At 44.7% G+C, this 25,740-nt stretch overlaps 1 protein-coding gene and 2 pseudogenes across 1 annotated transcript; 2 read left to right on the plus strand and 1 right to left on the minus strand.

Moving 5' to 3' along the window:
• The first annotated feature begins 272 nt into the window (after nucleotides 1–272).
• LOC114199696 (acyl-coenzyme A synthetase ACSM2A, mitochondrial-like) lies at nucleotides 273–25,640 on the plus strand. Its single transcript, XM_088017064.1, is given in 10 exon segments — nucleotides 273–449; nucleotides 4,807–5,017; nucleotides 7,674–7,881; nucleotides 9,134–9,277; nucleotides 18,871–18,999; nucleotides 19,001–19,023; nucleotides 20,896–21,109; nucleotides 21,231–21,330; nucleotides 22,444–22,563; nucleotides 25,536–25,640. Coding segments are annotated over 10 exon segments (1,431 nt in total).
• Nucleotides 12,984–13,996, minus strand: LOC114199700 (ADP/ATP translocase 2 pseudogene; annotated as a pseudogene).
• On the plus strand, nucleotides 14,104–15,095 carry LOC114199699 (small ribosomal subunit protein uS2 pseudogene; annotated as a pseudogene).
• Nucleotides 25,641–25,740: the final 100 nt, after the last annotated feature.

Here is a 25,740-nt window from a genome sequence, read left to right on the forward strand (position 1 = left end):
CATAAAGGTATTTATTGCATGAAATTGGGTGTTTATAGGACTGTCAGAAGGGCTGGAGAGATAGGATTTAGACTGGGTGTTGTGCTTTTGGAGAATGGCACACCGGAGGGAAACAGAACTGAATGCTGAGTGCCAATTCACTCATAACCACCACAGATTCCTTTCTGGAAGAACCCTGGAAGGTTGCGATGAGTCTCCTTAAGCAGCTGACCTAGAGTAGTCTATACCAGAAAGACTCACCACTGTGACCTCTTTGCTTCACAGGTCTGACCATGCACTGGCTGTGGAAACTCCAGCAGGTTTGCATCCAATGGGGGACCCAGATGTCTGGTCGCACTGTCCACCTTCATACCAAGCAACTGGCATCCCTGCAGTGGGGTCACCAGGAGGTCCCTGCCAAATTTAACTTTGCTAGTGATGTGATAGATCACTGGGCTGGCATGGAGAAGGTAATGGGGTGGAAAAGGGGCACAAAGTTGAACAAAGTTCATTAATTCATCCATTCATTCCATAAATATTCATTGAGCACTTATGTGTCAAGTACTATGATGAGCTATGAAGATGTCCATCTTCCATGAAGGCAGCAGGGGTAGGAGCAAGAGAGCATGGGCTTGGCAGAAAGGAGCCCTTGGGGGCTGGTGCTGGGTGGGGTGATCTGGAACACTTCCCCACCCCAGCCCTGGCAGCTGACACACAGTTTGCCTATACATACATGCTCTCTTGTGACCTCCCAGGGTAAAATAAGGAAAAGGGAGCTGTGGTCATAGAGAAAGTAGATTGGAGTTTAGTAAGAGAAAGTCAGCACTGACCAAAGACTGAGTCAGTCTTCTCAGAAAATTATGTGTCCTTGTCATTAGGGGTGTATAAATAGGGTGGCCACTAGGCAGGGATTGTTCAAAAGGGCTCCATTATGAGATATTAGAGAAAGAAAGCAATGTGGAAATTTCCCTCCCTGGACTTCTGGAATTCCACCCCATTCATTGCCAATTCTGCCATTGCCTTCCCCTAAAGTTCTGCGCACCATTCTAGAGCATGGAAGATGAATGAAGAGGTGGAGCATGGTGCTCAAAAGGAGTCATACCATGATGTTGGCCTGAGGTCCCAACACCATGACACAACCTTGATGTGCAGATCACAAATGCTGGGCCTCTAGGTGAAGATGGCCCATGGTGCAGCCACTCTTAAAAAATAATAATAGTAAGGGTACCTGGGTGGCTCAGTTAGTTAAGTGTTTGCCTTTGGCTCAGGTCATGATCCCAGGGTCCTGGGATCGAGCCCTGTATCAGACTCCCTGCTCAGTGGGGAGCCTGCTTCTCCTCCTGCCCCTCCTACCGCTTGGGGGTGGGCACTTGCACAAGCTCTCTCTTTTGCTCTCTCTCTCAAATAAATAAAATATTGAAAAATAATAATAATAAGTCAACATTTTAAAATTGAAATTTTTCAGATAAAAATTTAGATTTCTGGCTTTTCTTTGAAAGTTATACCTCCTTAGAATAATGAAGAAGGTCTTTACTACCATGACTCAGAATCCTGAATCCATAAAAGAAATTATTTAATAAATTAGTTATATAAACATCAAAAAATCACCACATTGACAATGCCATAAACAAAATAAACTAGTGACAACTGAGGGAAGATATTCAATTCCTATGACAGCATAAGAGTTAATAGTGCCAACATGAAAAGAGCTCCTTGAAATCAAGAATAAAGAGACACAACCAAATATACAAGTGGGCAAGTTATATGAATGGACAGTTTACAGAAAACTGAACTCAGGGGCTCCTGACTGGTTCAGCCGGTAGAGCATGTGACTCTTGATCTTGGGGTTATGAGTTCAAGACCCATATTCAGCATAGAGATTACTTTAAAAATAAAATCTTAAAAAAAAAGTAAAGTGAACTCCAACGTTTCTTAAATGCTCAACCCCACTCATAGTAACAGTAATGTAAGTTAAAACTTCACTGAAATAATATTTTTACCTACCAGTTTAGTTAAATACAGGAGTTTGACAACATACTGTGTTGACAGGACTATGAGGAAAATGACACTTTTACACATTACTGGTCAAAGTACAAAAGGATACAACTCTGAGGAATTTTTAACTATCTAACACAATTACTATTAAATTTTCTCTGACTTTGTAGTACTGCTTTTAGACTATGATATGGAACCCTGAGGATACCTGAGACTCAGGGTAATCTGTGAAAACAAAACTATCTCAAAACAAAACTAAGACAAATTGGAATCCTTGTGCATCACCAGTGGGTATGTAAAATGGTACAGCTTCTGTGAAAAACAGTGTGGCAGCCCCTCAAAAAAATTTCAGGTAGAATTACTATATAATCTAATAATTCCACTCTTAGATATATATCCCAAAGAATCAAAAGCAGGGTCTTGCTTAGGGAATTCAGTGACTCCATCAAACATAATAACTTTTTTATTATAGGAGTCCCAGAAGAAGAGAGAGAAAAGGGGGCAGAAAATTTATTCGAGAAAATAATAGCTGAAAACTTCCCTAATCTGGGGAAGGAGGCAGATGGCCAAATCCAAGAGGCACAGAGAACTCCTATCAAAATCAACAATAGCAGGCCAACACTAAGACATATTATAATTGACAATACTAGTAGGGAAGTTTAACACCCCACTTACAGCAATGGACAGATCTTCTAAGCAGAAAATCAACAAGGAAACAATGGCTTTGAATGTCACACTGGACCAGATGGACTTAACAGATATATTCAGGACATTTCATTCTAACGCAGCAGAATAGACATTCTTTTCGAGTGCACATGGGACATTCTCCAGAATAGATCACATACTAGTCACAAATCAGCCCTCAACAAGTACAAAAAGATTGAGATCATACCATGCCTATTTTCTGACCACAATGCTATGAATGGGTCAATCAGGAAATCAAAGAAGAAGTTAAAAAATATGGGGTGCCTGGGTGGCTCTGTCAGTTAAGCATCTGCCTTTGGTTCAGGTCATGATCTTGGGGTCCTGGGATCAAGCCCTGCATCGAGCTCCCTGCTCAGCAGGGAGTCTGCTTCTCCCTCTCTCTGCTCATGCTCTTTCTCTCTGTCTCTCTCAAATAAATAAATAAAATCTTTAAAAAAATTAAAAAATACATGGAAATGAATGAAAATGAAGAGCATGGTCTTGAAGAGATACTTGTACACCCATGTTCATAGCAGGATTATTCACAATAGCCAAAAGGTAGATTCAGTGGATGAATGGATAAACAGAATGGGGCACATCCATAAAATGGAATATGGTTCAGCCTTTAAAAAAAATGAAATTTGTGTCGTATGCTACACCAAGGATGAACCTTGAAGATACTCTAAGTGAAATAAGCCAGTCACAGAAGGACAAATGTTGTGTGTTTCCATTTATATGAGGTTCCTAGAGCAGTCAAATTCATAGAGACAGAAAGTAGAATGCTGGTTGCTAGGTGCTGGGACGGTGGTGAACTGGGGAGATCTTGTATAATGAGGACAGAGTTTCCATCTAGAAAGATGAGAAAGTTGTGGCGATGGATGGTGGTGATGATTGCACAGTAAGGCAAATGCACTTAATACCACTGAACTGTATGCTTAAAAATGGTTAAAATGATGGACATCTAGGCTCTTTCCATAGTTTGGCTATTGTGGACATTGCTGCTATAAACATTGGGGTGCATGTGCCATTTCAGATCACTACATTTGTATCTTTGGGGTAAATACCCAGTAGTGCAATTGCTGGGTCGTAGGGTAGCTCTATTTTCAAATTTTTGAGGAACTGCCATGAATGGATAAAGAAGATGTGGTATATATATACAATGGAGTATTATTGCAGCTATCAAAAAAATGAAATCTTGCCATTTGCAATGATGTGGATGGAACTAGAGGGTATTCCCCAAGCAAAATAAGTCAATCAGAGAAAGACAAGTATCATATGATCTCACTGATATGAGGAATTTTAGAAACAAGACAGAGGATCATAGGGGAGGGGAGGGAAAAACGAAACAAGACAAAACCAGAGAGGGAGACAAACCATAAGAGACTCTTAATCTCAGGAAACAAACTGAGGGTTGCTGGAGTGGAGTGGGGTGGGAAGGATGGGATGGCTGGGTGATGGACATTGGGGAGGGTATGTGCTATGGTGAGCACTGTGAATTGTGTAAGACTGATGAATCACAGACCTGTACCCCTGAAACAAATAATACGTTATATGTTAATAAAAAATGGTTAAAATGGTAAATTTTATGGTATGTATATTTGACCATAATAAAAAAGAAAAACAAAAAATAAATACCTAGAGAGGGGAAAACAAATAAATAAATCTAAGATAAATTTGCCTTTTTTGCTGTCATGCTCTGACAAGTATATAGTGGTATTTTCCAGAGACTACATGGCAGGTAACACTGCAACATAATGGTAGAAACAAATAAAAGAATCCAACTGTCTTCTATTAAGGAAGATGTGAAAGAGATTTGCAAAAATGTAAAACAAAGCTACTCTTTTCCGTTTTTTGTTTTAGAAAGTATACTTACCTCTTTATTAAAACATATCATATTTGTGGTAATGTATAATGGTTTGCATCTGTTATTTGTAAAAGCACACATTTGTAAAATTTCTCTATTTTAATTTCTAACGTAGTAAATAGAGATAGATAGAACCCATATAAATAAAAGTTCTTTGGAGTGTAGAGGGGATCCTGAGATCAACAAGTCTACTAAGCATTGATGTGACAATTCCAAGACATGATTTATTCTACATGCATGTGTGTGCCAGCCCACCCTGATCAGCAGATCTTCTCTTTCTTCAGGCTGGCAGGCGACCTCCAGGCCCAGCCCTGTGGTGGGTGAGTGGTGATGGGGATGAAATAGTGTGGAACTTCAGCCAACTGAGGGAATTCAGCCATCAGGCAGCCAGTGTCCTTTCGGGGGCATGCAGCCTGCAGCCTGGGGACCGTGTGGTGGTGGTGCTGCCCCGAGTACCTGAGTGGTGGCTGGTGACCCTGGGCTGCATGCGAGCAGGTTGGTAATTGATTGCTTGGCCTGGTCACTATCTCCCTTGTGAAGCTGTTGGCAGAGAAATTCCACCATCCTTCCCAAAAGATGTCCCCTCTACATAGCATGCTGTCTCTCCTCATATGGAAATACCACCCTTCATTCAATTATTTAAGTAAACTATGCACCAAGCACTGTGCTAGAGTCTACAGAGTAGACAAAACATGGTCTATACATTCATGGGGCTTAAAGATCTTTCGAGAGAGATAGTCTTTAAACTATTAATTGCACACATAATTATTGAATCACAATTTTGATAAGTGGCATGAGAATTTTATAAGAACCTATTGAAAGAAAAAAGTTGGCAAACGATGACCTATAGACCAAATCTGGTCTGCTGCTTGTTTTTGTAAATAAAGTTTTATTAGAACACAGTCATACCCTGTTTACATATTGTCTGTAGCTGCTTTTGCACTATGATGGCAGACTTGAGTAGTTGGGACAGAGAGCATCTGGCCCACAAGGCCTAAAATATCTACTGTTTGGCCCTTTGCAGAAAAATTTTGCCAACCCCTGTGATAAAAGGAGACCTTAATTGACTAATCTGAGGGGTCACTGAAGTCTCAGTGGAGTGATATTTGGGCTGGGATCTGAAGGATAAGCGGGGTTCAGCCAGGAGAAGATGCAGAGAGGAATGCCCCAAGCAGAGGGAACAGCACAGAGAGGAAGGAAGCTTGCACATTATGAGAAAACCTGGAAGGATATCTATGTGTTTAGAGGGAGCAAGGAGAACGTAGTGGCAAGTGAGCCTGGAAAGATGGGCAGGACCCTGGGGTCCATGGTGAGGGTTCTTCATCCTTATCCAGTGAGGAATGGAAAAGCATAGATGGATTGAGTGACATCATCATACTTTGTTTGTAAAAGGTCACCCTGGATGGTGCATAGAGATGGGATGATGGAGGGCTAGAGTAGGTTGGGAAACCCAGAGAGGAAACAAGGAATGATGCTGGCATCAACCTTGGATGGGGTGGTGGAGATGGAGGTAAGTGGGTGGATTTAAGAGGCAATTAGGAAGAAACTGAGAATACCATTTTTTTGATGAATGACATATGATAGAGAAAAAAAGCCAGGGAGATGGAGAAGTCATAGAAACTCTGGCAACTGGATGGATGCTTTGGGCTTTCACTAAAGTGAGGACCACAGGGAGAAGAAGATATGGGGCTGTCAGGGTAAGATGGCAGGTTCAGTTTGGGAACTGTTGAGTTAGAGGTACCCATGTGATGTTCAAGAAGGGATGAGAAGTTCCAGTTACAATATACATATGTCCTGGGGATGTAATGTACAGCATGGGAACTATAGTTAACAATACTGTATTGTGTATTTGAAAGCCACTAAGAGAGTAGATCTTAAAAGTTGTTATCACCAGAAAAGAAAATTTGTAGTTATGTGTGGTGATGGATGTTAACTAAGCGTGGTAATCATTTGATAATATATCCATATATCAAATTATTATGTGGTACACCTAAACCTAGTACAGTGTTATAAGTCTATTATATATCAATTAAAGTACGTATGGGAAAAAGAAAAGAAGGGATGGAAAGTGAGATGTTGCATTGAAGGGCACAATGTCTGAGATGGAGACAGAAATTCAAGAATCATCAACCTTTAGATTCGAGAGATGAGAAGTGGAGAGGTGTAAGAGAGAGTCACAGAAACGCCTGCACAACCTACCCTCATTCCCACCCGACCCCTCCTGGCTTCTCTCACATGTAACAGGTATTCTCATCAAAAAGGAGGAAGATGTAAGTACGGTCAAGATGTAGGAGTAATCAGAGGAAGTAGAAAGTAGGAACTTGAGGCCCCATGGAGAGAGTGAACAGGCCACACAAGGAAGATGACACCCTGAGAGATTACCGTCTGAAGGGAAGGAGAACTTAGTGGGGGACATGTGTCTGTTTTTCTGAGGGCCTGACTCAACATGGCCATTGTGTTGGAGACACACTGGAGGTGGTTAACTGGTCTGCAGTGTGGATCCTGAAATGTTAAGAGTGGGAAGAAAGTGAGCCAGGGGTAAAGCTGTGCATGAGGAGGAACATGTGAAATAAACTTTGTAAGTGGTGAAACATAAGTCGTTATTCTCCAGAAGAATAAACAAAATCACATGGGTCTTATCAAGATAGAAGACAAAAACAAAGCTAAGAGCACTCTTGCCCAAGAAAATTCCGTGTTCCAGGTTTGGGAGAAGTAACCAGGCCCTAGAGCAGGACCTGTGTTGCAGGATGGAGAAATTCTAAGAGCCTTTCCATAGTTTAATTACTCTATGAAAGTCTTTGGATATGGGAAACTTCCGTAGGGCATTGTGTGTGTGTGTGTGTGTGTGTGTGTGTGTGTGTGTGTGTGTGTGTTGTGTGTGTGGGAGGCGGTTAGACTGTCCATGGCATGCCATCAGGCAACTCAGTTTCTCTCCTTAGTCCTGGTCGACCCTTTACAGTTCTAACACACCCAGGAAATTGGTGTTCAAATCACTCTCTGATCTTTGGTGCCTTGCTACTGATATTCCCCATTGGTCATCCCTTCCTCAACCCCTCTTCCCCCATTTGCTCCCCACTGGTTGATTACATCAAGCTTCTCTAGGGAAGAAGATAACCATCCCTCCCAGTTCTAAGACATTTGGTTTCTCTAGGCCTCGTCTTCATGCCCGGGACTATCCAAATGAAAGCCAAGGACATTCTCTATAGGCTGCAGGTGTCTAAAGCCAGGGCCATCGTGGCTGGGGATGAAGTGGCCCAGGTAGTGGACACTGTGGCCTCTGACTGCCCTTCTCTGAAAATAAAGCTACTGGTATCTGAGAAAAGCCGGGATGGGTGGCTGGACTTTAAGACACTACTATGGTGAGTTTCTACATGTCTCAGCCTGTGTTTTCACCAAAAGTGGAAACTGAACAAAGCACTTATGTGTACGTGCTTTATTTGGGAGCTCCAGCAAGCAGAGTGTGGGACTGGGGAGTGTGAAGCAGGGATGAAGGAAAAGCTAATTTAAGAGTTTATTATTGAGTCACTGCATGCTATAAGTGGGCTTGATCTGCAGGGACCTCACAGAATGCCTCTCAGGATTATCCACTGAAGGACTGACAATCTTGGAGCCATCAGCCTCTGAGCCCCATTGGTGGACGGTTGTATGGGGGGTGGGTATCATCTACCCCATACTTCCAGGCTGCATATACATGCATGCAGAGCAGGCTCAGAGTCCCATGCCATCATGGCAACAGATAAATCCTGGGGCACAAAGTGAATCAGCCATAGTCCACACCAGAAGCACCACCAAGTGAATTGAAATGCCCGGAGCTGTTTACAGCAAACCTGGCAGGAATCAGAGGTGAGGCCAAGAGCATCTGAGGTAAAACGCAGAGGATGATATACTGAATATCCTCCTCTCACCCTCTGTATCTCTAAGCTAGGCTTCTAAAGCAGAGGACTCTATGAGTCCTTCCAGCAGTGTATGGCAGGCTTGGTTGTAAGAACGCATTTCCCTGTCACATGTCTGGACTCCCTCCATTAGAGACACAGACCTAGGGAGAACAAAAGCTTTTTCTAATGTCATCGTCTTTAAGATAACTGTTAGAGAAGTTGACAACATGCAACCAGCTTTGAAAGACTTGAAATTGGGACACTAGAGGAGATATTCAAGAGAGGGAAGTCAAGGGATTAGAGGAGGTTGTATTGTGAAAACTGATACTAAATGAGCACCTACTATTAACTGGTATCCTGTGAGGGCTCCCAACAACAATCAGGTTAACATTTATGGAGTTTTTGCCGAGCAAGTTGCTCATTTTCTTTGGGTTATGGTTAATTTTCTCAGTAACTCTATGAGATGGATATTATTGATGATGTTTCACAGATACAGAAAGTGAAACTCAAAGAAGTTAAATAAATAGTCTGAAGTCACATAAAGTGCCAAATCTGAGTGGGTTTTGAGCCCAAGTGTGACTGACTCAGAATCCCTTGATCTTAATCCTTCATAAGCACCCCTTCTGAAGTGGGTTGGCTGACTTGCCAGCATGGGGGAAGGTGGGAAGAGATGAGTCGCTGGGACATCTAATGTCCCAGGGAGATCTGAGAATGTGACAGTCTGTGTCTTTGTCAGAGAAGCATCTACCACTCATTGCTGTGTAGAAACTGGAAGCCAAGAAGCAGCTGCCATCTACTTCACCAGTGGGACTAGTGGCCTTCCCAAGATGGTGGAACACTCCCACTCAAGCCTGGGCATCAAGGCCAAGATGGATGCTGGGTAAGAGAAACCCTTTCGCTCTACAGAAAACTACATGACCAAGGCTTGAGACTTTTCTGAGCTCAAATCCAGTTCTCTTTGCATGGGCTACCCTCTGCTGCTTCTGAGAAAGACAGTTGGGAAGCTGGGCAAGAGGGAGCATGGCTTAGCAAGCTGGGTATCTAGTGACCTTTGGTGGGACATTTTTGTTCCAGATAACTTGGGATCTCTAAACCTCTTCAGTGCTTTGAGCCATGTGTGTAATAGGATTAGCACAAGGTCTATGGGCATTTCCCCTTCCAGTCCATCTATATCTTGTCCTTTGGAATGCTGGTAATTTGCTTTGATGCTGCCCACATTGCAAGAGGGCATTTTGGCTGTCAGCATCAAATTACTTCTCGCTTTTTCGCAATGGGTTTGCCGCCAGAACACAGGTGTCGTGAAAACCACCGCTCAACCTAAACCAAAATGGGAAAGGAAAAGTCTCACATCAACATCGTCGTCATTGGACATGTAGATTCGGGCAAGTCTACCACTATTGGTCATCTGATCTACAAATGTGGTGGGATCGACAAAAGAACTATTGAAAAATTTGAGAAGGAGGCTGCTGAGATGGGAAAGGGCTCCTTCAAGTATGCCTGGGTCTTGGATAAACTGAAAGCTGAACGTGAACGTGGTATCACCATTGATATCTCCCTGTGGAAATTCGAGACCAGCAAGTATTACGTGACCATCATTGATGCCCCAGGACACAGAGACTTTATCAAAAACATGATTACAGGCACATCTCAGGCTGACTGTGCTGTCCTGATTGTTGCTGCTGGTGTTGGTGAATTTGAAGCCAGTATCTCCAAGAATGGGCAGACCTGTGAGCATGCCCTTCTGGCTTACACACTGGGTGTAAAACAACTAATTGTTGGTGTTAACAAGATGGATTCCACTGAGCCACCCTACAGCCAGAAGAGATACGAGGAAATCGTTAAGGAAGTCAGCACCTACATTAAGAAAATTGGCTACAACCCCGACACAGTAGCATTTGTGCCAATTTCTGGTTGGAACGGTGACAACATGCTGGAGCCAAGTGCTAACATGCCTTGGTTCAAGGGATGGAAAGTAACCTGTAAAGATGGGAATGCCAGTGGAACCACACTGCTTGAAGCTCTGGATTGCATCCTGCCACCAACTCGTCCAACTGACAAGCCCTTGCATCTGCCTCTTCAGGACGTCTACAAAATTGGTGGTATTGGTACTGTCCCTGTGGGCCGAGTCCAGACTGGTGTTCTTAAACCTGGGATGGTGGTCACCTTTGCTCCAGTCAATGTTACAACTGAAGTAAAGTCTGTTGAAATGCACCATGAAGCTTTGAGTGAGGCTCTTCCTGGGGACAATGTGGGCTTCAGTGTCAAGAATGTATCTGTCAAAGATGTTCGTCGTGGCAATGTGGCTGGTGACAGCAAAAATGACCCACCAATGGAAGCAGCTGGCTTCACGGCTCAGGTGATTATCCTGAACCATCCAGGCCAAATCAGTGCTGGATATGCACCTGTGCTGGATTGTCACACGGCTCACATTGCTTGCAAGTTTGCTGAGCTGAAGGAGAAAATAGATCGTCGATCTGGAAAAAAGCTGGAAGATGGTCCCAAGTTCTTGAAATCTGGTGATGCTGCCATTGTTGATATGGTTCCTGGCAAGCCTATGTGTGTTGAGAGCTTCTCTGACTATCCTCCTCTGGGCCGTTTTGCTGTTCGTGACATGAGACAGACGGTTGCTGTGGGTGTCATCAAAGCAGTGGACAAGAAGGCAGCTGGAGCTGGCAAGGTCACCAAGTCTGCCCAGAAAGCTCAGAAGGCTAAATGAATATTATCCCCAATACCTGCCACCCCAGTCTTAATCCGTGGTGGAAGAACGGTCTCAGAACTGTTTGTGTCAATTGGCCATTTAAGTTTAATAGTAAAAGACTGGTTAATGATAACAATGCATCGTAAAACCTTCAGAAGGAAAGGAGAATGTTTTGTGGACCATGTTTTTTTTGTGTGTGTGTGGCAGTTTTAAGTTATTAGTTTTTAAAATCAGTACTTTTTAATGGAAACAACTTGACCAAAAATCTGTCACAGAATTTTGAGACCCATTAAAACAAAAGTTTAATGAGAAAAAAAAAATTACTTCTCAAATCTGTTGAGGTGGAAGCTATAATTGGATTATAGTTTACCCTTGAACAATACAAGGGTTAGGGGCACTGGCCCCTGTGCTGCTGAAATCCAGGTATAACTTTTGACTACCCCAAAACTTAACTACTAATAACCTACTGTTGACCAGAAGCCTTACTGATAACCTAAACAATCAATTAACACCTATGTTGTATGTTATATGCATTATATACTGTATTCTACAATAAAGTATGCACGAGAAAAGAGCATTTTATTAAGAAAATCATAAGGTAGAGAAAATACATTTACAGTACTATACTGTATTGAAAAAAATCTGCATGTAAATGGACCCATGCAGTTCAAACCCATGTTGTTCAAGGGTCAACGGTAATGAAATGAACTGAGATCTCAGAATTTCTGAATCTCAGATCCCATAATTCAGAATTTTCTTTTACAATATATCAACCTCATCAATGGAATCAAAATACTGTGCCAAGGTTGTCATGCAATAATAATAAGAGATACTCAGGGTCTTTTCTTTTTTCAGGATATCCTGCTTATCATGTTAAGTCTATTATTAGAACTGGAAAAATATTTTAATGCAAAAAATGTAAAAAACTTAAATGCCCCATCTATGAGTCTGTAGTACCAGAAAATTTAATTATTTCATAGAAATTATTTAATAGAAGAGCTATAGTAAAATGCAGTTTCTAAAAGATGGGATGATAAGTCACTTAAATGTAAGTAAGATATTAAATTTCCACCCCTCACCCCAAAATTTGGTCCCAATATGCCAAAAAGACCCAATTTCCCTACAGAGCTGAAATTATTAATTGTCCTCGGTAAGAGACACATACTATGATGATTCCCAGCCACAGAGAAGTTCTTTGTGTCTAGCCTAAATCATTTTTGCTTTAAGACAGGGCTAATAACTTTTATTCTGGCCTGAAGAGAGGAAGGATACACATTTCACCCTGTATAGGACCTTCAACTGTGTGTAGGCAGTTGAGCTCTATCCAACCAAACTTGAACTTAACAAGGCCACTTTTTAGAATATTCACTTAGATGTCTTTTGTTAGTAAACATTTTCTGGGTGGTTACCTCATGCCAAAAACTGTATTAAGTTCTGGGGATAAAATGAGAATAAGACCCGAGCTGGTCTGCCCGAGACCCCCTGAGCGCCAACCCTATTCCCCCGCGCAGTCCCATTTCCACTCCAACAAGATGAAAGAAACTATCACGAACCAGGAGAAACTCGCCAAACTGCAAGCACAAGTGTGCATTGGTGGGAAAGGAACTGCCCGTCGAAAGAAGAAGGTGGTTCATAGAACGGCTACAGCAGATGATAAAAAACTTCAGTTCTCCTTGAAGAAGTTAGGGGTAAACAATATCTCTGGTATTGAAGAAGTGAATATGTTCACTTTTTTTTTTTTATATTTCAGGTATTTTTTATTTCTTCAAATTTATCAGGAGTGACTGAAATAAAAAATATAATTGAGTCCTGTCATGATGGAAATGGCTTTAAGAGAAAACTGGTCAGATGAGTGAGTATTATTGCTTCCCATTTTCAACCAGTGGAATAGTTGCCATTGATAAATAGGCAGCCAACAGTCTGTCAAGAATGCTCAAGATATGTTATATAATACAACATGCCTGTTCACAGTGGGGGAAAGACTAGGAAGTAACTCATGTGAACTTCTTGATTTCATCATACAAGACCAGCACAAATCACCACCCATGCCTCTGAGAACATTGGACCACACCCCCTTGAAAAACGTTTTGGCTCCTTCATCACGAGCGATCTTCCTCCAGCAGTCTACTGTACCTGTGTACATGATGTCAGTTCCTTTGCGCCCTGACTGCATCATCATTCGGTGGCGAACAGTGTCAAATGGGTAGGAAGTCAACCCGGCAACCGCTGTGACGGATTGTGCGATCATCCAGCTGATGAAGATGTGAGTGTTCTTGGGATCTGGAAGCATTCCCTTTGCGGTGTCATAGATACCGAAGTAGGCAGCTCGGTAGATGATGATGCCCTGCACAGACACATTAAAGCCTTGGTATAGGCCCTTCATGCCATCAGATTTGTAGATCTTCACCAGGCAGTCACCGAGGCCTCGGAATTCCCTTTCAGCTCCAGCTTTGCCCACATCGGCTGCGAGCCGGGTACGGGCAAAATTAAGAGGGTACACAAAACACAAGGATGTGGCCCCAGCGGCACCGCCTCATGCCAGATTCCCGGCAAAGTAGCGCCAAAACTGGGTACTCTTGTCCACACCACCCAGGAAGATCTGCTTGTATTTATCTTTGAAGGCGAAGTTGAGAGCCTGGGTGGGGAAGTATCTGATGACATTGGCCAGGTTACCGCGCCAGAAGGACAGGACTCCCTGCTCCTGGGGGATGCGAACCACACAGTCCATAATGCTCTTGTATTGCTTATCTGCTGTGATTTGCTTGCTGGCATGCTGCACCTGCAGCCGCAGCTTGACCCGCTCGATGGGCGCTACCGCCGTCTTGGAGATGGCCGCGGCCACTCCACCCGCCAGGAAGTCCTTGGTGAAGGACACAGCGGCATCTGTCATGTTGAAAGGACTGAGACGGGCGACTGCGGGACTACGGGAGGAACCGGCTGGAACCGCCCGCCTGTCCTTTCCGAGCTACCCGGGGAAGGGTCTATACGGCGTTGTTTTGCATGTAACTTAAAGGGAAACTTTCACAATGTCCGGAGCCCTTGATGTCCTGCAAATGAAGGAGGAGGATGTCCTCAAATTCCTTGCGGCAGGAACCCATTTAGGTGGCACCAACCTTGACTTTCAAATGGAACAGTGCATCTACAAAAGGAAAAGTGATGGTATCTACATCATAAATCTGAAGAGAACCTGGGAAAAGCTTCATTGGCATTGGCAATGAATCATGGAACACATCAGCTCGTGCCATTGTTGCCATTGAAAACCCAGCTGATGTCAGTGTCATATCGTCCAGGAATACTGGCCAGCGAGCTGTGCTGAAATTTGCTGCTGCTACCGGAGCCACTCCTATTGCCGGTGGCTTCACTCCTGGAACCTTCACTAACCAGATCCAGGCAGCCTTCCGGGAGCCGAGACTTCTGGTGGTTACTGATCCCAGGGCTGACCACCAGCCTTTTATAGAGGCGTCCTATGTTAACCTGCCTACCATTGCTCTGTGTAACACAGACTCTCCTCTGCGCTATGTGGACATTGCCATCCCTTGCAACAACAAGGGAGCTCACTCAGTGGGTCTGATGTGGTGGATGCTGGCCAGGGAAGTTCCGCGCATGCGTGGCACCATTTCCCGAGAACACCCATGGGAGGTCATGCCTGATCTCTACTTCTGCAGAGGTCCTGAAGAGATTGAAAAGGAAGAGCAGGCCGCTGCTGAAAAGGCTGTGACCAAGGAGGAATTTCAGGGTGAATGGACAGCTCCAGCTCCTGAGTGCACTGCTACTCAGCGTGAAGTCGCAGACTGGTCTGAAGGTATGTAGGTGCCCTTGGTGCCTATTCAGCAGTTCCCTACTGAAGACTGGAGCGCCCAGCCGGCCACTGAAGACTGGTCTGCAGCTCCCACTGCTCAGGCCATTGAATGGGTAGGAACAACCACTGAGTGGTCTTAAGCTGGTCTTCCACAAAGGCACACAAAATGGAAATAGAAATGGAAAAGGTTGACGGAAAATAAACAGTTAAAAAAAAATAGCTCACGCCTTGGGAGGGGGTCTGACAATCTGCATCTGCATCTGTGTATGCAATGGCTCCTGGGAGCATTGCCTCCAGTGATATCTCAACCTCCTCAACGTCCTCAACCTCCTTGCCCTCCACAGTGGGGTCGTCCAGGGTGTCTGAGTCTGAACAGCGAGGCCCGAGCCGCAGCACCACCCGAGGGCCGTGCTGCCACCCTCCCGTGCTGCGCATGGTCCTGGAGGGACCCGCTGCAGGCGGGGGAGCGTCGCCGGGGCACCTCAGTGGCGGCCATCAAGGTTTACATCCTGCAGAAGTACCCTACGGTGGATGTACTCCGGCTCAAGTACCTGCTGAAGCAGGCCCTGGCCACAGGCATGCACCGCAGCCTGCTTGTCCGGCTCACCAACTCCAAGGCCAGGGGGGCCACTGGCAGCTTCAAATTGGTTCCCAAGCATAAGAGGAAAGTCCAACCCAAGAAGACACCCATCATGACAGCCCCCAGGAAACCCAGTGAGGCCAAGGAGAAGGTCCCCAAGAAACCAAGGGAGGCAAAGAAGGACCTTCCCAACCCAGGCGAGGTGAAAAGGGGACCCAGGAAGCTGCGAGAGGTGAGGATGGCTCCTCCCAAACCAGGTGCAGCCAAGGAGAAGGCTCCCAAGAAAGGTGGCCCGACCAAAGACCAAGAAGCAAGAGCGAATGAGGCCAGAAAGGCCTCCCAACAGCCAGACAAGGCCACACGGGCCCCTCCCAGTGCCACCGGGCCCAGTGGGAAGTCAAAGGTCAAAGGCAGAAGGAAGAGCCAGGGTGGTGAGGCCCACAGGAAAACAAAAGCCAGTAGGAAGGCGGAGGCTGAAAGCTAGAGCTGGGGTGGAGACACGGAGATCCTGCCCGAGTTTTTTTTTTTTTTTTAAATAATTTTTTGTTGTTATGTTAATCACCATACATTACATCATTAGTTTTTGATGTGTTCCATGATTCATTGTTTGTGCATAACACCCAGTGCTCCACGCAGAATGTGCCCTCTTTAATACCCATCACCAGGCTAACCCATCCCCCAACCCCCCTCCCCTCTAGAACCCTGTTTGTTTTTCAGAGTCCATCATCTCTAATGGTTCGTCTCCCCCTCCGACTTACTCCCCTTCATTCTTTCCCTATCTTCTTCTTCTTTTTTTTTTCTTAACATATATTGCATTATTTGTTTCAGAAGTACAGATCCGTGATTCATCAGTCTTGTACAATTCACAGCCCTCACCATAGCACATACCCTCCCCAATGTCTATCACCCAGCCACCCAATCCCTCCCACCCCCCACCACTCCAGCAACCCTCAGTTTGTTTCCTGAGATTAAGAATTCCTCATATCAGTGAGGTCATAGGATACATGTCTTTCTCTGATTGACTTATTTCACTCAGCATAACACCCTCCAGTTCCATCCACGTTGTTGCAAATGGCAAGATCTCATTCCTTTTGATGGCTGTATAATATTCCATTGTGTATATATACCACCTCTTCTTTATCCATTCATCTGTCGATGGACATCTTGGCTCTTTCCACAGTTTGGCTATTGTGGGCATTGCTGCTATAAACATTGGGGTGCACGTACCCCTTCGGATCTCTACATTTGTATCTTTGTGGTAAATACCCAGTAGTGCAATTGCTGGATCGTATGGTAGCTCTATTCTCAACTGTTTGAGGAACCTCCATACTGTTTTCCAGAGGAGTTGCACCAGCTTGCATTCCCACCAACAGTGTAGGAGGGTTCCCCTTTCTCCACATCCCCGCCAACATCTGTCGTTTCCTGACTCGTTAATTTTAGCCATTCTGATGGGTGTGAGGTGGTATCTCGTTGAGGTTTTGATTTGGATTTCCCTGATGCCGAGCGATGTTGAGCACTTTTTCATGTGTCTGTTCCTGCCTGAGTTTTTATTCCCCAACATACCGTCACTCTATTTATTTCATTGTAATCTATTTATCAATAAAGGCTTTTTTCCCCTCAAAAAAAAAAAGTGAACAGCTTTTTTTTCAGCTCAAGATTTTTTCTGAATATTGGAGCTGTGGGGGATCACCTTTTCATTGAACAATGCCTGTTAATTCTCCTAAATCTTTAATGGGTTGTCCCAAATGGGATGCCTCTTCTTTTTTCCAGGGAAAGTTAGGAAACCACGGCTTCACAGCTCTGTTGTGATCTCAGTTAATTTGCTTCTTAGCCTGTCTCTGAATTACTGAAGGAGTTCAACACAGGGCCAATCGGAAAATAGTCTTGTCATGGACATGGAGCGTACCACTTAACGTTTTTCAGCAAAGCCACCAAAGGAGGCAGCATGCCTCAAGCTATTAGCCGCTGGATGTGCTGGTGAGGCCCTGCAGCCACGTTGCTCAAGGCCCAAGCTGGCTCCTTCTGGATGGAGGACTTGGGGTGCATCAGGAGCTGGGGCAGCACATTCAGCATGCCTGCGTCGATGGCCACCTGGGTCTGGTGATCCGTTCCCGTGACGTTGTTCCCCATGGTGCGGAGGGAGGGGGTCAAGACATTGAGCTCTGAGCTGCTCATGAGCTGGACCAGCCTGGGCAGGACCCCCATGTTGAACACTTGGCTGATGCGCTCGTTGGAGCCATCAGTGAGGTAGGACAGGGCCCAGCAGGTGTCTGGGAGAACCTCGCTGTCTTGGTGCTGCAGGAGGTGGGACAGGACGGGCAATATCTGCTTCACGGCTTTCACAGAAGGGTAAGGGTTCTTGTTTCGGCACAAGTTGGACAAGGTCTACGTGATGTTCCGCATAAATGTGATTGGTATGGTTGATGAAACGAGGGCCAGCAGATGTGGAATGGCATTGCTCGAGATAATGAGGTCTCTGAATTCTGGGCCATCACCTGCTATATTACCAAGAGCCCACACTGCCTGTTCACACACACTTCCCTCTAGCCACCCCAAAGTTCAGACATCGCTGGCTACCTGAGAGGATGATGATGAAGTTCCAGATCTTGTGGAGAATTTTGATGAAGTTTCCAAGAATGAAGCAAACTGAATTGAGTCAACTTCTTTTTTTTTTTAAAGATTTTGTTAATTTATTTGAGAGAGAGAATGAGATAGAGAGAGAGAGCATGAGAGCGGGGAGGGTCAGAGGGAGAAGCAGGCTCCCCGCTGAGCAGGGAGCCCAATGCGGGACTCGATCCCAGGACTCCAGGATCATGACCTGAGCCAAAGGCAGTGGCTTAACCAACTGAGCCACCCAGGCACCCCTTGAGTCAACTTCTGAAGAAGATAAAACCTGAAGAACTTACTGGGAGCTGCTATTTTATATTATGACTGCTTTTTAAAATTTTGTTCATGGATCTAATAAAATCTAGATCTCTAATATTTTTAAGCCCAAGCCCCTTGGACATTGCAGCTCTTTTCAGTTTTTGCTTATACACAATTCATTCTTTGCAGCTAATTAAGCTGAAGAAGCCTGGGAATAAAGTTTGAAACAAGGTTAATAAAGTTCTTTGCCTAGGGAAAAAAAAAATGAGAATGAGACCCAATTATCTGTTAGGTCATGTCAGCTGGGGTCACACCTTCTGAATACTTGCTCCTTCTTGAAATAGGACATGTGGTTAGAACAACTCTCCTCCCCTCCGCCTGCTTATACTTATGTATAAGTGCTACAAACACACACACACACACACACACTTATGCACACCCACCCCTACCCCCCCATACATACTCATGCTCCGCCCACCCCTTCATGCACTCATGTATTTGTGTGTACATGTATTTCTTCTATATTCTCAGCATATGGACAGACCTGCAAGCCTCTGACATAATATGGACCATATCAGACACAGCTTGGATAGTGAACATCTTGACTTCATTTCTGGAACCTTGGACAGCAGGAGCATGCACATTTATCCATCTCTTGCCAGTTTGACCCAGTAGTCATTCTAAAGGTAAGACAGGATCCAGTTTGCACCAGAAGGTCAGAGGTAGCCCAAGGTTTGCACACTCCAGTTTATTTCAGTTTCTTTTCAATTCAGCAAATATTTACTAACTCTTGCCACATGGATGGACAGTATTAAGTAAGATGGAAATGGTCCCTGCCCTCCTTGAGCTCCTGGTCCAGGGAAGGAGAGAGACCCATATACAGATAAAAGTAATATATTTAGGAGGCAGTTATCATTGGCCATTCATTCACTCAAAACATTTAATGGGCTCTTGCTTTGGTGTTGAGTATCAGACTTTTTCCTGTGGAACTTAATGGGACAGCCATTAAATAAAATCTACATGTTACATGATCCTGGAGGAACAAAGCAATGGAAATGGGTTTATTTTGCTTGCAAATGCACACCCTGTGTTGGATTCTACAACATGGATGGGGAGTTGGGCCATTGATGTCCTGGGGCCTCCAGGTCTCTGAAGCAGTTGATGGCCCACTCAGACTTCTGTTTGGCTGGCAACAGAGACCCTGGGAGCAGACTGAGGCATGGATGGCATACTTAAAAGTCAAAAGGTCAGTCATGGTCTGGATTCTCTCAAGAGATTCTCTTCAGATGGTTCCGTCATTCTCTGTTTTAAACAAATTTAAACAGAGTAAGTGCCTTCTTCTGAAAAGGATTTGAAGTGGCTTTTATTGTCACAAGTGGAAAACAACAACATGAAAACAGATGTAAAATTGTAAAGCATATTAGGAAAATATAGGATGGAGATGTCAGTGGGTTGAGGGGGTGGGATGAAGGGGAGTAAGGAGAAGTATAGCAAATAAGTAGCCGATTGTTTGTTGAGCTTCCTGTAAGGCAAAGCGATAAGGGAAATGAGAAAATTTTCATCACTTATACCAGTTCATCATGAACACTCAGAGGAGGGACACCTGGGTGGCTCAGTCCATTAAGTGTCTGCCTTTGGCTCAGGTCATGATCCCCAGGGTCCTGGGATAGAGTCCCGCATCGGGCTCCTTGCTCAGTGGGGAGCCTGCTTCTCCCTCTGCCCCTCCCCCCGCTTGTCCTCATGCTTGCGCGCTCTCTCTCTCTCTCTGACAAATAAATTTTTTTTTAAAAGGACACTCAGAGGAAATAATTGCGTGATGTGCTAATGTTAATCCTTTTTTTCTAGACATTTTTGCCTGAATCACTCTTTGTAATAAATTATGCACAAAGCAAAACATGGGATGGAGGTGGTGTTGCATCACAGTTAAAAGTATGGGCCAGGGTGCCTGGGTGGCTCAGTTGGTTAAGCGACTGCCTTCGGCTCAGGTCATGATCCTGGAGTCCCGGGATCGAGTCCCGCATTGGGCTCCCTGCTGAGCAGGGAGTCTGCTTCTCCCTCTGACCCTACCCCCTCTCATGTACTCTCTCTATCTCATTCTGTCTCTCAAATAAATAAATAAATAAAATATTTAAAAAAAAAAGTATGGGCCAAAAATGCTGATTCCACTCCCTCCTGGTTGTATGACCTTGGGCAAATTATTTTTTTTTTCTGAGCAGCTCAGTTTTTTATTGTTATGTTAATCACCATACATTACATCATTAGTTTTTGATGTAGTGTTCCATGATTCATTGTTTGTGCATAACACCCAGTGCTCTACACAGAATGTGCCCTCTTTAATACCCATCACCAGGCTAACCCAACCCCCCACCCCCTTCCCCTCTAGAACCCTCAGTTTGTTTTTCAGAGTCCATCATCTCTCATGGTTCGTCTCCCCCTTCGACTTACTCCCCTTCATTCTTCCCCTCCTGCTATCTTCTTCTTTTTTTCTTAACATATATTGCATTATTTGTTTCAGAAGTACAGATCTGTGATTCAACAGTCTTGCACAATTCACAGCACTCACCATAGCACATACCCTCGACCTTGGGGCAGAGGAGTTCAGCTTTGCAGTTACAGTGACTATGACTTACTGTGGTCACTAGGACAATCTTGAGAAGACAGCAGCCAACATTCGAGGAGATTTTTGGATCCTTGGAGATCGGGCAATCAAGGATCAAGATGGCTATTTCCAGTACCTAGGGCGGGCAGATGACATCATTAACTCCAGCGGGTGAGCTTGGTTTCTGGGCTGGGAAGGGTAACCCGGATCTTTATTCTTGCTGGCTCTGAACTTCTGGGCTGGCCTAGAGGTTGCGTGTCCAGTGTTCTCTGAAAGACAGGCTCTTCTGCAGGTACCGGATTGGGCCTTCAGAGGTGGAGAATGCACTGATGGAACATCCTGCTGTGGTTGAGACAGCTGTAATCAGCAGCCCGGACCCTGTCCGAGGAGAGGTGACATGGGAGCAGCAGCCTGGAGTTGCAAGGGTGGGAGGTGGGATGTGCAGATTTTGGACACAAGGGCACATTGCATGGTGGTTAAGATCATGGAATCTGGGGGTTGGAAAGCCCTGCCACTGACCAGCGATGTGACCTTGGACAAGTTACTCAACCTCTTTGAGCCTCAGTTTCCCATCTGTAAGATGAAGTGTTATTGTGAGAATTGAATGTGTTAATATTCATAAAGTTCTTGCAACAAGGACTGGCACATAGCAAGCACCATATGTGGTCTATTATTATGAGGCCACAGGGATTCCTTCCATTCTGCTGGTTGGCATTTGAATCAGAATTTGATTCCTGACCAGAATAGAGGAGGGATTTGAGGCAAGAGATAGAGCTCCTTAGCCATGGGCTTTACAATGAGAATATAAGGAAGAAGAAAGACCTCTTTAATGCTAGGGTTATGGAAACAGGCCCAGATGGAGTCCAACAGAACTTGGTATATGTGTAGAGAAAGGTAAGGTACAGAGGTGTGGGTTAATGTCCAAGTACATTTTGACAGGGTACAAGTTGAATAACATCCTATCTCTGGCAGGTATGGGCCATATCAGCATGGAAATCACAGGAGCCACTAGGCAAGGGAGGCCCAAAGGGATCCCCTATTGAAAATCCCTCTGTGCCAAGCGCTGAGCTAAGGCTTGCTATATATGATTTCATTTTATTTCCCATGAATTAAGTATGACAATTGGATCACCCTTCTATAGATGTACAAACTGTAGTTTGGATTGGTTAAACAAATCATTTAGATTTATGACCCCAGTCTTTATTTTTTGCTCTTCTCTTATAAGGAGTTTCTCCCTATCACTCTCTATTATCCCTGGATATGAGGTGGGAATGCTTTCAATTTACAGTCCTACCTGCCCATCCAATAAGCCACTTGAGAGAGAGCTGGGACCTTAGCCATTGTTATCGCTACTGTCTCCCTTTCTCTTACCTAGGTATATGGAGGCAAAGTTAAGGAGATATAAAGGGGGTAGCTGTGTTGGAAGCCTTAACCCTGCTTCTGCATTATTCCAGGAGATGACAACACACAGCTCCCTTCTCTCTTGGCCCTCATCTTTGCTGCAGGTGGTGAAGGCATTTGTGGTCCTGGCCCCCCAGTTTCTGTCCAATGACCCAGACCAGCTTACCAAGGAGCTGCAGCAGCATGTGAAGTCAGTAACAGCCCCATACAAGTACCCAAGGAAGGTGAGGCCTCTGAGCTCCCTTGTTTCCCCAACTTGAGGAAGGAGAGATATTTCTCTTCTTCAGGCTCTGGATAAGGCCTATAATTCCAAAGTTCTGCCTGATTATGACCATCCAGGAGCTGTCTGGAGGCTTCAAATTTTGCCTCCGCCTTTAGTTTGCTTTGAATTGAAAGTTGGGTTCTCCCATGGGAATAAGTTCTGGTCAATACCTCGCCAAATTCCTACTCTCTGCACTGGGGTCTCACTATTTTTATTCAGGATTCTTTCAGTTGTCAGCAACAGAAATCCAACACGAACTTTATTGCTTGCACAGTTGTCCAGGGGTGAGGGCAGCTTTAGTTGTGGCTGGTACCAGGCATTCAAATGATGTAGTCAGGGATGCTTCTTTCACCCCTTGAACTTCTTTCTGTATTGTCTTCATTTCTTAAAATGTTCCCCCTTTGTAATGGCCACCAGCAGTTCCAAACACAGGTTTTTAGCAATTTAGTAAATCACAGTAATAAAAGAGCATCTTTTCCCCCAAAGTCACCAGCAGAAGATTGATTCTCATTGGACCAGTTTAGGTCATGGGCCCATCATTAAATAATCCCTAGAACCAGGGTGATGGAACATTCTGATTGGCCAGTTCTGGGTCATGTGCAGGAAAGACAGAGAGAAGACTGCCCTATACCTATGATATGGACTGAAGGGGAGAAGGGTGGCTTCCCACAGGAAAATGGAAGTGCTCTTACCAGAAAAGGCAAAAAGCATAGAATCTGCTCTACCTGTTTTTGCTCTGGGGCAGGGAACTAAGGCATGGAAGTTGACACTGAAGGGGGACCCAGTTTTTGGAAGTGGGTACAAGATAGGAGCTTGCCCCAGGGGAAAGGGAAAAAATATATATTTCTGAGTCTCAGGTAGAGATGAGAGCAACTATGTTAAGCCTAAAGCTACTGAGATGTGTACAGAACCCAGAAGTTCATTGATGCTTTGTTAGCACAGGTTAATTGTCATAGATGGATTTTCTGAGAAACAGACTCTAGGAGGGAGATTAACATACAAGAGGTTTATTAGGGAGTGCTTTGGGATCAACAACTGGGGAAAGAAAGAGAAGGGAAGGGAAGAGAAGGGGGCAGGATTGGGCAGAAGGTGAAGGTGCACTGTGATATAGTCTCACTAGGGGACTTCGGCCAACCCCATGGGGAGTTCTGCAGTTCGGACAAACTTTCAGAGTTTCCTGAGCTACAGGCAAGGTTGGGAGGGTGCTTTGTAGCCCCATGTCGATCAGGCTTGGATGCAGGCCGTGCTGGGATGGGGATGCGGCCCCGGGAAGGGCAGCTCTCCTTGGCTGCAGCAATCTGGCAGTGGGGGGGGGGCAGGTGGTAGGGTGGGGGGGGAGGGTTAAATCATTCTTGCAGGGGGCTCTGCGCAGCACATCAGAGAGTCCACCACACGGACTTTCAGCCTCAAACTCATAGTAAGGCAGTCAGTATAGCACAGTCTCTGGAATTAGACAGTTGCATTCCAAATTCATCCTCATCACTTACTTAACAATCTCTCTGTGCCTCAGTTTCCTTATCTGTGAAATAGGGAAAATGGTGTTACCCCTTTCCAGGTTGTTACTAAGAAGAGTTAATAATATTTTTAAGACATAAGGCACTCAGAAGACTAGCATATAATAAGCATTTAATAAGTACTTTAAAGGGAAACTAGAACTCTAATCACCCAAAATATTATGAATTTTGAGTTGTAACTGAATATTTTGGAGGACCCAGTGGATCCACAGTATAACATTATATTACTCAATAGATGTGTCTCTTTTTAAAAGTCTCTCCCCTAGAATGCTTTGGGCAGCATTTTTTCTATCTCTTCCCTCCTTCCTGAGACCAAACACTTCCTAGATCTCCTCTGTGGCTTCTCTTTACCCTCTATCTACACCCTTTACCCTCTATCTACTCAGTTCGACCTTGTGGTGCTGAAGCATCCGGAGACCATTGGGAATGAATGAATGTAGCTGTGTTGAAATAAAACTTCCTTTACAAACATAGGAGGAGGGCTGGATTTTGCCCCCAGGTTACAGTTTGCCAATCCCTGCTCCATTCCACTGTGATTTTTAACAAACCTGTTCCTCATCAAAGTCCAGTCTTGCCTGTGGAAGACCCCCACATCAGCTTTTAAGAAGATAACTTTTTCTATATTGGTATCCCTATTATTATCATTTTTATCAAACCCATGACCTTCTGACTCCTAGACCAATGCCCTGGCAAGCCGAGCCTTCTAACAGGAAGTCTCAGTGAACTGTCTTCATCGTCCATATCTTAGGATTCAGGAATATTAGAGATGGAGGGGTCCTCAACGTCAAACATTTTTTCCCCACAGATATGAAAAATGAAATTGGAGAGATTTTATAGTTCTGCCAACAGGAAATGACTGAGCTGGAATTCAAAGTCAGGTTTTCTAACTCTTAAACATTTACTGTCTGTAGTCCAGGTTAATAACCACAGCGAATATTTTTGAGTGTTTACCCATCAAGAATTTAGCCTGCATAATTTCATTTTATCCTCAAATAACCCAACAAAGTTGTTGCTGCCCTCCAGTTAACTCAGTGGGGAAACTGTCTCAGAAAACCCAAGTGACCTGTTCAAAGCCAGGCAGGTGGTAGAGGAGAGACTGCAGCCCAAGGAGTCTGATGTCAAAGCTCAGGTGTCTGAGGACTGCGTCAAGTCATGTTTACTGTGCTGCTTCTCCCCTGTCCTAGGGTATGTCAAACACCATTGATTAGACCTTTAGCCATTCTCTTCTTGCCTTGGTCCCAGAGCACTTTCCAAAGCTTCTTACTGCCTAGGGGTTGCCCTGGGAGTATTCCAGGCTCAGTGCTCACTTACCCAGAGCCTCTGCCTCAAGAGCTTTTTCTCACCCTATAGCAGTGCTTCTGAAAAATCCAACCCCACTGAGGTTAGAGATGGCCCACCCTGGACTAACTTTTCCCAACAGGTGCAGTTTGTCTCAGAACTGCCCAAGACTGTCACGGGGAAAATCCAGCGGAAGAAGCTTCGAGACAAGGAGTGGAAGACATCTAGGCAAGGTGTGGCCCAGTGACACCTGCATGGGCATCCCTTTGGGTGCTGTACTTCTACTTACTTCCATTTCCCTTTGGGCCTTCTGCCTTCCTCTGGGGATATGAGGTTCCTTATGACAA

The sequence above is a fragment of the Eumetopias jubatus genome, unplaced genomic scaffold (genome assembly GCF_037043125.1).
Source record: "Eumetopias jubatus isolate StellerSeaLion01/CBP00866 unplaced genomic scaffold, mEumJub1_p1.0 scaffold_12, whole genome shotgun sequence".
NCBI lineage: Eukaryota > Metazoa > Chordata > Mammalia > Carnivora > Otariidae > Eumetopias > Eumetopias jubatus.